Source organism: Emys orbicularis, chromosome 10 (assembly GCF_028017835.1).
Source record: "Emys orbicularis isolate rEmyOrb1 chromosome 10, rEmyOrb1.hap1, whole genome shotgun sequence".
NCBI lineage: Eukaryota > Metazoa > Chordata > Testudines > Emydidae > Emys > Emys orbicularis.
Window position 1 is genome coordinate 86949445 of NC_088692.1, and position 12078 is coordinate 86961522.

At 47.0% G+C, this 12078-nt stretch overlaps 1 protein-coding gene across 1 annotated transcript; it reads right to left on the reverse strand.

The window, feature by feature from the left end:
• Positions 1–3622: 3622 nt before the first annotated feature.
• On the reverse strand, positions 3623–9712 carry CALML4 (calmodulin like 4). Its single transcript, XM_065412623.1, has 2 exons — positions 9565–9712; positions 3623–3720 (listed from the first exon to the last, which is right to left on the reverse strand). The coding sequence occupies exons 1-2, from the start codon at positions 9710–9712 to the stop codon at positions 3623–3625; spliced, it is 246 nt and encodes an 81-aa protein (XP_065268695.1).
• Positions 9713–12078: the final 2366 nt, after the last annotated feature.

A 12078-nucleotide genomic window follows, 5' to 3' on the forward strand; every position in this document is an offset into this window, starting at 1 on the left:
ATTTTGTATCTGAATTTAAGTAGAGCATTCAGCGCACGAGTCTCCTCCTGTTCTATCAGTGGCGCCATGTTTGTGTGAGAGTGTATAAAATGCACTGTCCCCATTCTTGTCTAGATTTCACTTGGGAAGTGTTTATACCTGGCTGGTAGAAACAGGCTGTTACAACACATTCTAGATTAATACAAAGTGTTTGATCTGAGCAATGTCCATGCTTCATCAACGCCTTTTATATCAATTCTGTCCGAAAGCATTTGTTTCCAGTAGTCAAATGTGCTGAACAATGAGAGAGATTGTCAAATGGCTATCTTGGGCCATTGGTAGTTGGCAGCTAATACAAATGAGAAAACCTATTTCACTGCTCTGAACAAGCTACTGGCACACTCCTCAAAAGGGACCAGTGAACGTAATAAGTAGCCTGTCCTCACTTGTAATGTCAAGATATTTGTAGAACTTAATGGTAGGGGAGAAAAGGCATAATTTGGACATTTAAAAGCAAGAACTATTTCCTTACTGGAGTTCTCCGCCCTCTATCTTCAGGACCTCCCTCTTCGTTATTGGAGGGGTGCTTAAATGTTAAGCTGCTGGTAAGATTTTTGTCTAATTTTTAGAAGTCCATGGAGTATTTTTGTTGGATGGTGGAAAGCTCAAAGATGATAAATTGAGTGGACATTGTAGACAGATATGTGACAGGGTAGGTAGATCAGATTTATGCCTGGCAAGGGATAGTGTCCCCTCAACACACAGCCCTTTGCCGTTTAAAAGACTTAAAAAAATAAAACCACCTCTCAAGTATTTTGTAGGCAAGGATTTGAGTTCATCATGGTTACCTCATGATGGCTGATTATGGCCTGGGAACGGCAAAATCTGCAACTCAAGTCTTCATGAGTAAGTGAAAGCAGGAAATGGACAAGAAATGGCAGTGGGGTGAATGACAGATCTTTGGATCCACTCCCATCTCTTGCAAGACTTTGGGCAAGTCATTTAACCCTTTTGTGTCTGTTTTCCATATCTAAAATAGGGGGGAAATGCCTACCTCCAAGAGTGTTGGGGCCCAACTTACTGTTTGAAAGACCCAACAGGCCTGTCCACAGTAAAATTTTAACCAAGTTTTTGTGGTCAGTTACTGACAGGGTTGGCTCTAAACACTGTGGCCACACATGAAATATGACCAAAACTAGAGTCCTGAATCCACAGCTGGCTGTGTGAGTGGATCCCTACTACCTTTATTGGGGCTATGTGCAGACTTAAGGATGTGCTTGCTTGGCATCAGTTGTCACCTTGTGGTCATGATTATTAACCATGGTTGGTTGGCTCTGTGTCTTGCCCCTGCTTGAGGCCTAGACTCTCACATAGTTGTCACCCAATAACCACTTCAACACTGTTTTGCAACATGAGCAGGACCCAGTAATGATGTTCACGTAATTGGTAATCCTCCTTCATCCCAGCTCTGCAGTAATATAACCCAGTGTGCATGGCCCCTGATGCTATTGTCCATGTCCTCTGGACATTCTGTGTCATGGGGAATCTTTATGAGAGAGCTACTAGAACGCATTGATACAAATGTGGTTCGCACGGCAGGTGGGGATTAGGCTGACCAGATAGCAAGTGTGAAAAATCGGGACAGGGGGTGGGGGGTAATAGGCACCTATATAAGCAAAAGCCCCAAATATCGGGACTGTCCCTATAAAATCGGGACATCTGGTCACCCTAGGTGGGGATTCACAAACAAGGTTTCTGTGACTGATTAACAAAACCCGGGGTAAAAGTTGTATGTAGAAGGCCTAAACATTGTGGGCGCTCTTTAATTTTTCATGAACTGAAATGTTCCAACCAAGTCAAACATGGATCCAGCCCATTTGATATGTTTAGATGGCCTGCATGGAATATTCACGTTCTGCGGAATCTTTTTAAAAATGAAAGTTTCTGGCTTTAATAGCTGAAGAAAGAACTTCTCAAATGTGAACAGCATAAATCAATAAACTGAGTTTTCCTGAGTCTGCAGGCAGTCTGAAACAATGACGTCTCCCCCATCCCATCTTAGATACATTAGGGAATTAACTCTACAGCCTAATGCGGATGTCTACATTAACTACTTCGTTGCTGATCATCTGACAAAGGGAATGAGAGGAGGATGGGAATTGCAGAGTTGCTGCAGGGAAGAAAGGAGGAGTGGGGAGGAAGAGCACCAATGGACAGAAATAGCAGTGATCCTAGCAGGGAGTATATTATCTTGCTAATGTACTGAAGAGAGAACAATTACAAGTTCAGTTACTAGATAAAGACCATAGTCTGTGCCAACCTCCCATTGACAGCAGATCTGCTGGGCACCAAGATGTTTATGTAGTCCTAAATTTATACCCGGGTCAAGGGACCATACTTAAGGCTGAAATTCAGCCCACTCCACTGAAAGTTTAATCACCCTAGTTTACAACCCTGACCAGGTTGCACATTTCTGCCATCACAACTGTATTGTTGTGTGCACACTGCCGAAGTGTTTTTAGGAGTATGTTCTGGGCAGCTATCCCACAGCGTCTCAGCCAAGGACTATGGCTCTCTTTTCTGCATAGGATTGAGATTTCTTATGCAAAGCCCATACTCTCCTGCCTCAGGAGTCGCTGTGGGTATCTAACTTCACGGAGAGACAACGTGGGTGACATATTGTTTATTGGACCAACTTCATGGAGAGAGACAAGTTTTCAACTTCATGGAGATTTCCTATGGCATTGCATGTTGAAGTAGCTTCCTGATTAATAAAAGGTCATAAGCATGGTAGTATGGAGATCTTGCTTCTCTTTGTCCTCCTCTCCCCAAGAATCTGGATGAGTAAAGTTATGCTGCATAGGGAACCCCTTATCATGCTTGAAGACTAATAGGAGGGCTCATGTTTCTCGCAGTAAGCCCGGTAACTACTGTTGCTGTGATTCTGTTTGGAAGAACTCACATCTATCTGCCTGACCACTGTCCTCATCCAGATAGCCAACAGGGTTCTGAGCTCCCCTTCCCACTGGCGTGTTGGCTCGGCTTCTCCATAACACCAAGATTGATCAGTGGGTTGTGTGTATCCGGGCACTGGTGTGAGCGATATGCATGGTCATTCCAAACTTGTCAAAGTTTATGGGTAGCATAGTCAAGCACCCTAGGATACCTTATACACAGGGAATAGTTGGATACCACTGGCTCACAGAGTCAGACCAAATAGCTGTTCGTTCTTTCTTTTACTCTCAAGAAGAACCATCTCCCTGTGACATTAAGGTAGGTAGCTGATTTTGCTCTTCAAAAACTGTCCCCTTTAAAGTATAACATGTTTTAAAAATGCTAATGACTAATGAGTGGGTTTGTAAGCACGATAAGCTTTATGCAATGTAACATGGAATTCAATTCATTTAAAATAATACATCCAGTGTTTGACATGAACACTCCATTCCAACTGACAAGGAAGGTGTGGCCAGGCCTTGCAACGGGAAAAACCTGTTCAAATAAATATTTCACTCTAAGAAGGCAAAATATTGATCCTTAAAGGCAAGCAGTGCTGATTCCAGTGAGCCCAAAAGTGACCCAGGAAAACGTAAGCTGGAAAAGCTTGCCTGTTTCCCTACCCGAGGCAGTCTTGTCATTCTGAAATTCAGTAGTCTGCAGCAGGAAGGGTGATGGCGTGGATGAATTCTTCATATTTCACCATCCCATTTGGTGCAATTTTAGCTTCTCTTAGAAGGTCATCCACTGTAAATAACAAAATGTAACAATCTCAGTTCAACTTATTTTAGGTATTGTCATCTTCCTTCAATTTCCTTTATTTAAATATGACTTAACAATCTGGCTTTTGTTGTTAAATCAAAATTTGAATTAGTTACTTCAAATATTAGTGGCTGATCTATACTGAGTTCAGAGTTTGGAATAGACAGGTGGACGCTAACTGGGAAACACAAGCACAGAGGGTTATTCCTCAGCTGACGTAAATTGTAGTTCTATTAAAGCCCATGGGTTCAGCGACTTGCCCCAAGTCAGGTTCTGACCCGCAGGCCTTACCTACATAGGAAACTTTCACCAGTTTAACTTCAACCAATTTTTAAATTGGTGCAATCCCTGTGTGGACACACTCATATAGAATCATAGACTTTAAGGTCAGAAGGGACCATTATGATCATCTAGTGTGACCTCCTACACAATGCAGGCCACAGAATCTCATCCACCCACTCCTGTATCGAACCTGTGTCTGAGCCATTGAAGTCCTCAAATCATGGTTTAAAGACTTCAAGGTGCAGAGAATCTTCCAGCAAGTGACCCGTGCCCCACGCTGCAGAGGAAGGCAAAAAAAACCCCAGGGCTTCTGCCAATCTGCCCTGGAGGAAAATTCCTTCCCGACCCCAAATATGGCAATCGGCTAAACCCTGAGCATGTGAGCAAGACTCACCATTTCAGCGTGAGTGGCTTATTTGAGTTTAATTTAAACTTACTCCCTATTGACTTAAACTAAACCACACTTAAACCAAAATAAGTGTCCATGCCGAGGATTGCACTGGTTTAACAAAATTGGTTTAAATTCACACCTTAGAAATGCCAGTGCTGTTTTGTCCTATGGACAGGCCCTCAGTGTTTGAAACCAAGAGGAATTTCATTATGGCTTTAGCATTCTGGTTATAATATAACTCTAGCAATGCAATAATGAACTGGGTGCTAGGGATAAATTGCCAAGCCAATGTCTTCGGGGGACAGTGACAATGCTGATGGAAGGAAGTGCCAAGGAGAGGGAGGCGAGCCCAGTTACATAAAGGCCTCGAGGCAGGGAGACCTCTGTTCCCCTCAGGTCCTGGGGAGAGGGCCAGAAAGCACTGTTGGTGCTATAAATAGACTGCTGCACAGGGATTGTTGTGGAAATAACAAGGGTATGGAGAAGGCACCACTGCTGGAGTCCATGTCGTTTCTGGGGGAAGAAGGCAGGAGAGGAGCCGTGCCGTGTGATGGAGGGGGAGGGATAGCTCAGTGGTTTGAGCATTGGCCTGCTAAACCCAGGGTTGTGAGTTCAATCCTTGAGGGGGCCACTTAGGGATCTGGGGCAAAATCAATACTTGGTCCTGCTAGTGAAGGCAGGGGGCTGAACTCAATGACCTTTCAAGGTCCCTTCCAGCTCTGAGAGAGAGGTATATCTCCATATATTATTATTATGATGGAGGGATTGTCCACCTGGATTCCACTCATGGGGGACGTCTACACAGCAAAGAAAAACCCTCTGGCTTTGGGGCTATTTCACTGCAGTGTAGACGTCCAGGCTCAGACTGGAGCCTGAGCTCTAGGACCCTCCCACCCCACAGGGTCCTAGAACCTGGGATCCGGCAGTGAAACAGCCCTAAGAGCCCGAGTCAGCTAGCACGGGCCAGCCGCGGGTGTCTAGTTGCTGGTCAGACATACTGTTCGTGTGCATGTGCCCCATGTGCCTAGGATCAGATTCTTTGGGCCAGCAGTGTCTGCTGGGGCCACACCTGCACCCCCCCAACCCAAGAGCAGAGTGGGTCCAACTGTCCCTCTGTTCCTTCTTACCTCCCAGGACTGCAAGAGTGGAATCCATCTGGACAACACATCTTGCAGAACCATAGTTACTGTAAGGTAAGTAACTGTTCTTTGTGTGATCAAGAGATCTAATACTTCTACTTTCCAACAAGAGACTATCCTCATGGTAACTATACACCTTTAAAAAGGGATAAACTTCAAACCCACCCCAGTCTAAGCAGCGCAGCATTTTAAATACTGCACCAGGGTAACGTTTGTTCATTCCTGTCTGGAAAATGGAAAACAATATTTTACTGGAGAGACGAAGGCTTTAAAAGCCCACTTTAAGCGACACCACAAGTGAAGCCACATGCCCGTAGTTACTGAACATAGCGGATGCTTTTGAAATCGAGTCTGTTGCAGCATGAAATATTTATTGCAGTTTAACAAGCTGGAGTTCATTGTGTCAAGACAAGGTCTTGAGTGGATTTCTTATTCCGCTGCTTTCATTAAAATCTATAGTGCGTTGTAATTCAACTGGCAAACTGTGTCTCTACTCAAATGAATGCGAAGTGCCCCTCACTATAGATAAGCGCAGTACTACCTAGGATGTTTTTAATTCTGGCTAATGCCTCCAGGATTTTTTTCACTATTTTTGTTCATCTTTAACAATAACGTGTATTATAACTAACCTGTTTTAGATGCAAAAACGTGCATGAGCTGCTATTCCACAATACTCTAACTGGGCTACTCTAAAGAGGTGCTGTTTTGTTGAGACATCTCCCTGAAAACTGATTTAGTTAATGATGGTAAAGGGAGGGAGTGTTGCTAAACCTGCACCCGTTCAATTTAAATTGCACTTTAGCATTAATAAGGGCAGTTCTTGTGCCAGTGAAGAGCCTGGGGATGTGCACACACAGTCTGTTGACTTGGGTTTTAAGCAAATCTTACCAAATCTGCCAGACTCTAGATGGGTCTTTCTAAAGTTCCTAATATGAGAGAATAGTGAGGCAGAGTGGCCTCCCTCTGGACTGGCGAGTGAGGGAGCACTACACTCCCCTTGGTGGGTGGAGCCAAACTCACCCCGCCCCCTCACCGGAAGTACTAGGGTGGGGCAGGAAGTATAAAGGGAGGGCTCTGCAGCTCAGTTGGGCTGGAGCCAGCGGAGGAGACAGATGCCTCTGCCTTGCTGAGGCACCCGGGACGGACCCAGACGAGGAGTTGCCGGGACTACCGTTGGCTGTGTAGCCTGAGGACCGGTGGAGGCCAGAGGTACCAAACCCCGGGGAAGTAGGAAGTAGCCCAGGGGCAGCTGCTGACTGGCCGGCTACAGGGCTGACCACGTCTGGGTCGGCGTGTTGCAGCTGGATCCCCGCCGACCCATGCCAGATTCCTCTGCTACTGTTAGGGCCCTGGGCGGGGACGCGGTGGAGTAGGGCGGGCCTGCGTCCCCCTGGCACGCCAACCCCGGGGTGGCCAACTCTCCACCTTAGGCCAGGAGGCTTGTGCTCCGTCAACACCCCTGCCAGCACCCTAGCCTGCCTGCTGGGTGCTCAAACCTTGTTGGAGCCCCCTAGACTGTGTGGGCGCTCACCCTTACCTGAACCCCGAGACGATGTGCGTTTGCTGGCTGCCTGAGCCCCAAGCTCTCTGCTCTGCCCCGTCCCAAAGGGCTAGAGCTATTGATTGTGTTTGCTGCCTGCCGGAGGCTTAGGCTACAGCCTGCTATCAGCCCGGCCCCGCCCCGAGGGCCAGGGCCCACACGGTTAATTGGTATCGCTAGAGACGACGTTGGGCGCTGTCCCGCCCATGGGCAGGGGCAGGAGCCCCAGACTACTGTGGTGTGCTTGCCTCTGCTAGACGGGCCCAGAACCACAGACTGCGTAGGCCTCGGCCCCGCCGGTGCGGCCCGAGCCCGAAGACTACTGCCCCAACAATGAGGCAGTGGGGCCTCCCTCCCCACTGGAGAGTGAGGGACCACTACAGAGAGGGATTGAATAACTTCAAAGCTAGAGAGCCTCTTTCCGGGAATATGGCAAAATGCGCTGGAGTTTTGAGAGAACAGCAGCCAGGTGTGAAGTGTGCAGCGGATCCATTTTTGAGTGATCAAGTATCATGAACATTTGAACTATCTGGTGGTGATGGCATTTGGCAAATTTCGGCTTGTCTGATTTCTCTCAAACTTAGACCTCCCTCCCCCAAAAGCTTCTGTCCACAGACAATGCATATGACATTTGAAGCAGAAAAAGCTTTTCAGAGGATTGTAAAAGGCTGAGGCAAAATTCTTCAGATCATTTTTGACGCCCCCTGAGAGCTCTTGTAATTGCTGGAGGCAGATTTTTGACTAAGGATTGTGGCAAGGCACCTCCTTCATCTGGCCAGATTTAGTTCTTCCCCCTCTGGCGATGGCAGGCCTGGGATAATCAGCCCCACTCACGGCAGGGTTTGCCTTCCCCCTTCTGTGCTCCCTTGGTTGTACTTTAAGGGTAGGCCTGAAGGTTGGCCTAAGGGTTGATCCTCCACCAAACAAAAAGGAAACAGTCTCATAAACAAAGAAAACCCAGGGGCGTACCTTTCGCTGCCTCCGCCCTGGTGCAGGGTGTCGCCCTGTTGGTTGCCCTGGGGTGTCAGTCCTTCCCACAGCAAGCCTCAGGTTTGGCAGCTTCCCCTATGGGAGGGAGCCCAGCCTCCCACCCTGGAGAAGGTTATTTTCCTACTGCCACTAACCTGGCAGCAGTTTGTCTCTCTCTTCCCTCTTTTCTCTCACCAGAGGAGGGGTTTTAAAGGCCTCAGGCAGGCCTTAGTTGGAATCAGGTGTTCCTCATTGACCTGAGGTAACCCCGTCTCAGCTAGTAGGGAAGAGGGCCTTTAACATTCTGGGGCTTAGGCCCGCCCGCTTCCCAGCACCCAATAAGAGCACCCTCATGCAGCCTTCCAGCCTGACTTCGTCACAGGATGTTTTTTTTTAAAAAAAAATCTTTTTGAGAGCAATAAGTCAAAATGAGCCCTCTCTATGCCTCTTTCTAAGCTGGTCTGACCCTTCCTCAGAGCAAACAGAATTCCCTGAGAGCATCCAGACGCCCTTGGGTGCGGCTTGGAGGATCTCTGGATGAAGCTTTCCCAGGACCCCTGTGGGGACAAGGACAGTTTATCTTACAAAGAATAGTTGTTACTTTCAGGAGACGATGGGCACCTCTGAAGGAAAAGAATGATAAATGATCTCTTCTTTCTTCAGCGTGACTCTGACCCCACACCTTCTGATTACTGCTACAAAGTGCCAACCTCTGCCCATTTGGGCCCCCAGTTACGCTGGTGTGAATGGAGAATAACTCACCTAGAATTACTTCCGATTTGCACTAGTGTTAATTTAAAGCCCAGACGATGGCATAAAATATTCTTCCTTTTTCTCAAAGAGCATTAATGTGCCTAACTAAAGGGTTTATCTTTTCTGCAGGTGTATCCCAAGAGTGTGGATCTGTTCTGACTATCTGCTGCCAGGTAAGTAACTCTTCTCTACTTCTTCCTTGCCTCCAGCCAACTTTAACTTGAGATGAATAAAATATTTATGGAGAATAAGGCAGCAGCTTGTTTATGATTTAGATCAAAGCCTTAGCTTGGGGCTATGAAGCGGTATGTGGCCCTTGTGATTTGGGTTGGCTCTCCTCTTCTGCCTCACGTAGGAAAGGTACGGATGACTAGCTGGATCAGAAGGCAGTAAGAAGAGAAGCAAAAGAATACTGTGTGAAGCTCCAAAGAGCAACTCAGTGATACCCTAATGTTGCAACAATGTGTGGCATTAGTGTGATGACCGAGAGTTGTGACAACACCATGTCATAATACAAGCCTCATGACGCAATGTCCGCACACTGCGCCGTGATTGGATCGTGACCCCGTGACTTTGCTCTACCATGAACTGTGTGCCCCAGCCCTTCTAGGTTCAAGATCACTGGCGGAGGCAGGTAACATGGTACCCACCCACAGGTGTTTGTGATCTCATATCTGACTCCAGTGGGGGTTGGGTGGAGGGAGAGGAAGCGGGTTAGAAAGGTGTTGAACTTATGCTGCCATTTGATGCTGTACCTTCATCCTCGGAGAGCTTTTCTCCCAGCCTGGTGAGTTTGGCTCTCAGCTCGGAAGCGGTGATGAAACCCTTCTTCTGCTTGTCCGTCATTGCCAGGGCTGTCAGGATTTCCTTCTCAGGGTCTTCCTGCTGCATTTGCCTGTACATTATGGTCAGGAAAGTGGAAAAATCCAGTTCTGCCTTTCTGTCTGGAAACATGACACAAAACAACACATGTTCTTGTTTAGCTACTGGCATATCTGTGCCCCATCAGCCCAGCCTCCTCCGGCCTTCGCTCTTCCCCTTTCCTCTGAGAGTTCGGCCTACTTCCCTGAACTAGATTAGCTGTCTCTCCTTGTTTGTATGCACCAGATCCAGGCAGTTTGTCTCTCACTGAGGCCCTGCCTTGCAGGGCTGTTCCACAGACTGATGCGCTCTCACCCCTTGGCAAGCCTCATCTTACTAAATAGGAATTGCCTTGCTTCCCTTGTGAGATCCTCACGCTGTGCTAGGCCTTTGCCAGGTCAGTGAGGTGAGATGCCTACCTTCAGGCTGTTAGCCAGGGCTTGCCTGCATTCTACCAAGCTAGGAGACTTCTCAGCGTCCTAGCTAATGGCAACGCCTTTGGGTCCCACCATGTGGTGATAAGGATCAGGGTTGTGTAGGGTTAATTGAGAGTCTGGTTCTTCACAGGTCTGTTGGGTAGGGTGACCAGATGTCCTGATTTTATAGGGACACTTCTGATTTTTGGGTCTTTTTCTTATATAGGCTCCTATTACCCCCCCACCCTTGTCCCGATTTTTCACACTTGCTGTTTGGCCACCTACTGTTGGGTGTTTAAAACGAGTGTTAAGGGCACCCAGAGTTCGGGGCGGGCGCTCCCCTTGTGCACAGTATGAATTGAAAGAATAATTAAAACTGGTGGCAATGCTGAGTACATTACTCCGCCTGAGTACACTGCCAACTGCCACCTTGTAGGGCACTTCTGGGGAGTAACCTTTGTCCCAGGACAAGGGTCTGAACCAAATTTCAGCTCATCCGTGTATGGATGCTTCCCCCGGTCGTTGGAGGAGCCCGGTCTTTAGCTATAACAATTCTGTAGCCTTGTCAGACACTCAAAGCCCCTATCTCACAATGGTTTGGTGCAGACCACCTCAGTTCATGACTCTTCTTTGACCCCCATTCTGTGTTTTTTTTAGAGACATCTGGAGCTGAAAATGACCTTTTTTGTTCCCTTCCTAGCCTGGTTTGATAGGAGACTCTGATCTCAGGAGGGCTGCAGCTCAACACAACTGTGACCGCACAATTTTCTTAAGTGTGTGTCTCCTTTCCCCACTCCTCTTGATGTCCTTATGGCACCATTTTGATACCTGTGCTGGACTTGTCTGTGAAGTCTTCTAAATGTGCCCTTCAAATCCATCATCCGGCACATCTGACCACTCTTATGACCAATTTCTGGTTATCCTGTATTGTCTGGGCTGTCTCATCTTAGATCCAAATCTACCTAGATTCCTGCCTTGCTCATTTTTATTACTATTGTGTCTCGACATCAGAAAAGTTGAATCTTAACAAATACCATCCCATCCAACTTCTTCCTCTTCTGCTAGTTTGCGTGGGGTCCTCCTTGTTGAACATTTTAGACCTACTTTCCACTTGGTTATTGTCAGATTGAGAGCTCTATATGTCATCTGTCTTCTTTTAATAATCCTTGTGGTCCGGATCTAGTTTACTTACCAATTTTATGCACTTGAAGATGTCTCTCTACCTCTCCCGGAGTTGGGCTGGTTCCCAGGCACCGCATCACTGTGATCAGGTCGCTGGCATTTATCTTGCCTTTTTGTTTTTTATCGTATAGAGAAAAGCATTCCTTGAATTCTAGTTTAAAAACAAAAACCGATGTGTGTTGCCATCCAATATTGTCTTCGTTTGAAAGTGAAATTTCCCCGCAGTCTACTAGTCAGGAGGAAAAAGCAGCTAGACTATTTAAACCTGCAAAATGACTGATTGACTTGGTCCAAGTTTTAAGCTCTTCCAGCATTTCATCAACCCTTGTAGCTAAAGCATCAAATGACTACCTGAACTCTGTGTTGGGGCGTGTGTGTGTGTGTGTGTACACATACATACTAGACCTCTCCAAAGGGGAGAAGAATAGAGAAAAGGAGCAGTTGGGGCTTGTCCTTACATCCAGCTCCTGAACTTGTGGTCAAAGTGGTGGATGGCCTTTTCCTTCTAGTAGAAATGTGAGGCTGGAAGGGACCTCGAGAATCATCAAGTCCAATCTCCTGCGCTGAGCCAGGACCAAGTAACCCTAGACCATCCCTGACAGGAATTTGTCCAACCTCCAGTGAGGAGGATCCCACAACTTCCATGGGAAGTCTAGTCCAGAGCTTAAGGACCCTGAGAGTTAGAAAGATTTGCCTAATATCGAACCTAAATCTCCCTTGCTGCGGACTAAGTCTGTTACTTCTTGCCCCACCTTCAGTAGACATGGGAGAACAATTGATCACTGTCCTCTTTTTATAACAGCCCTTACC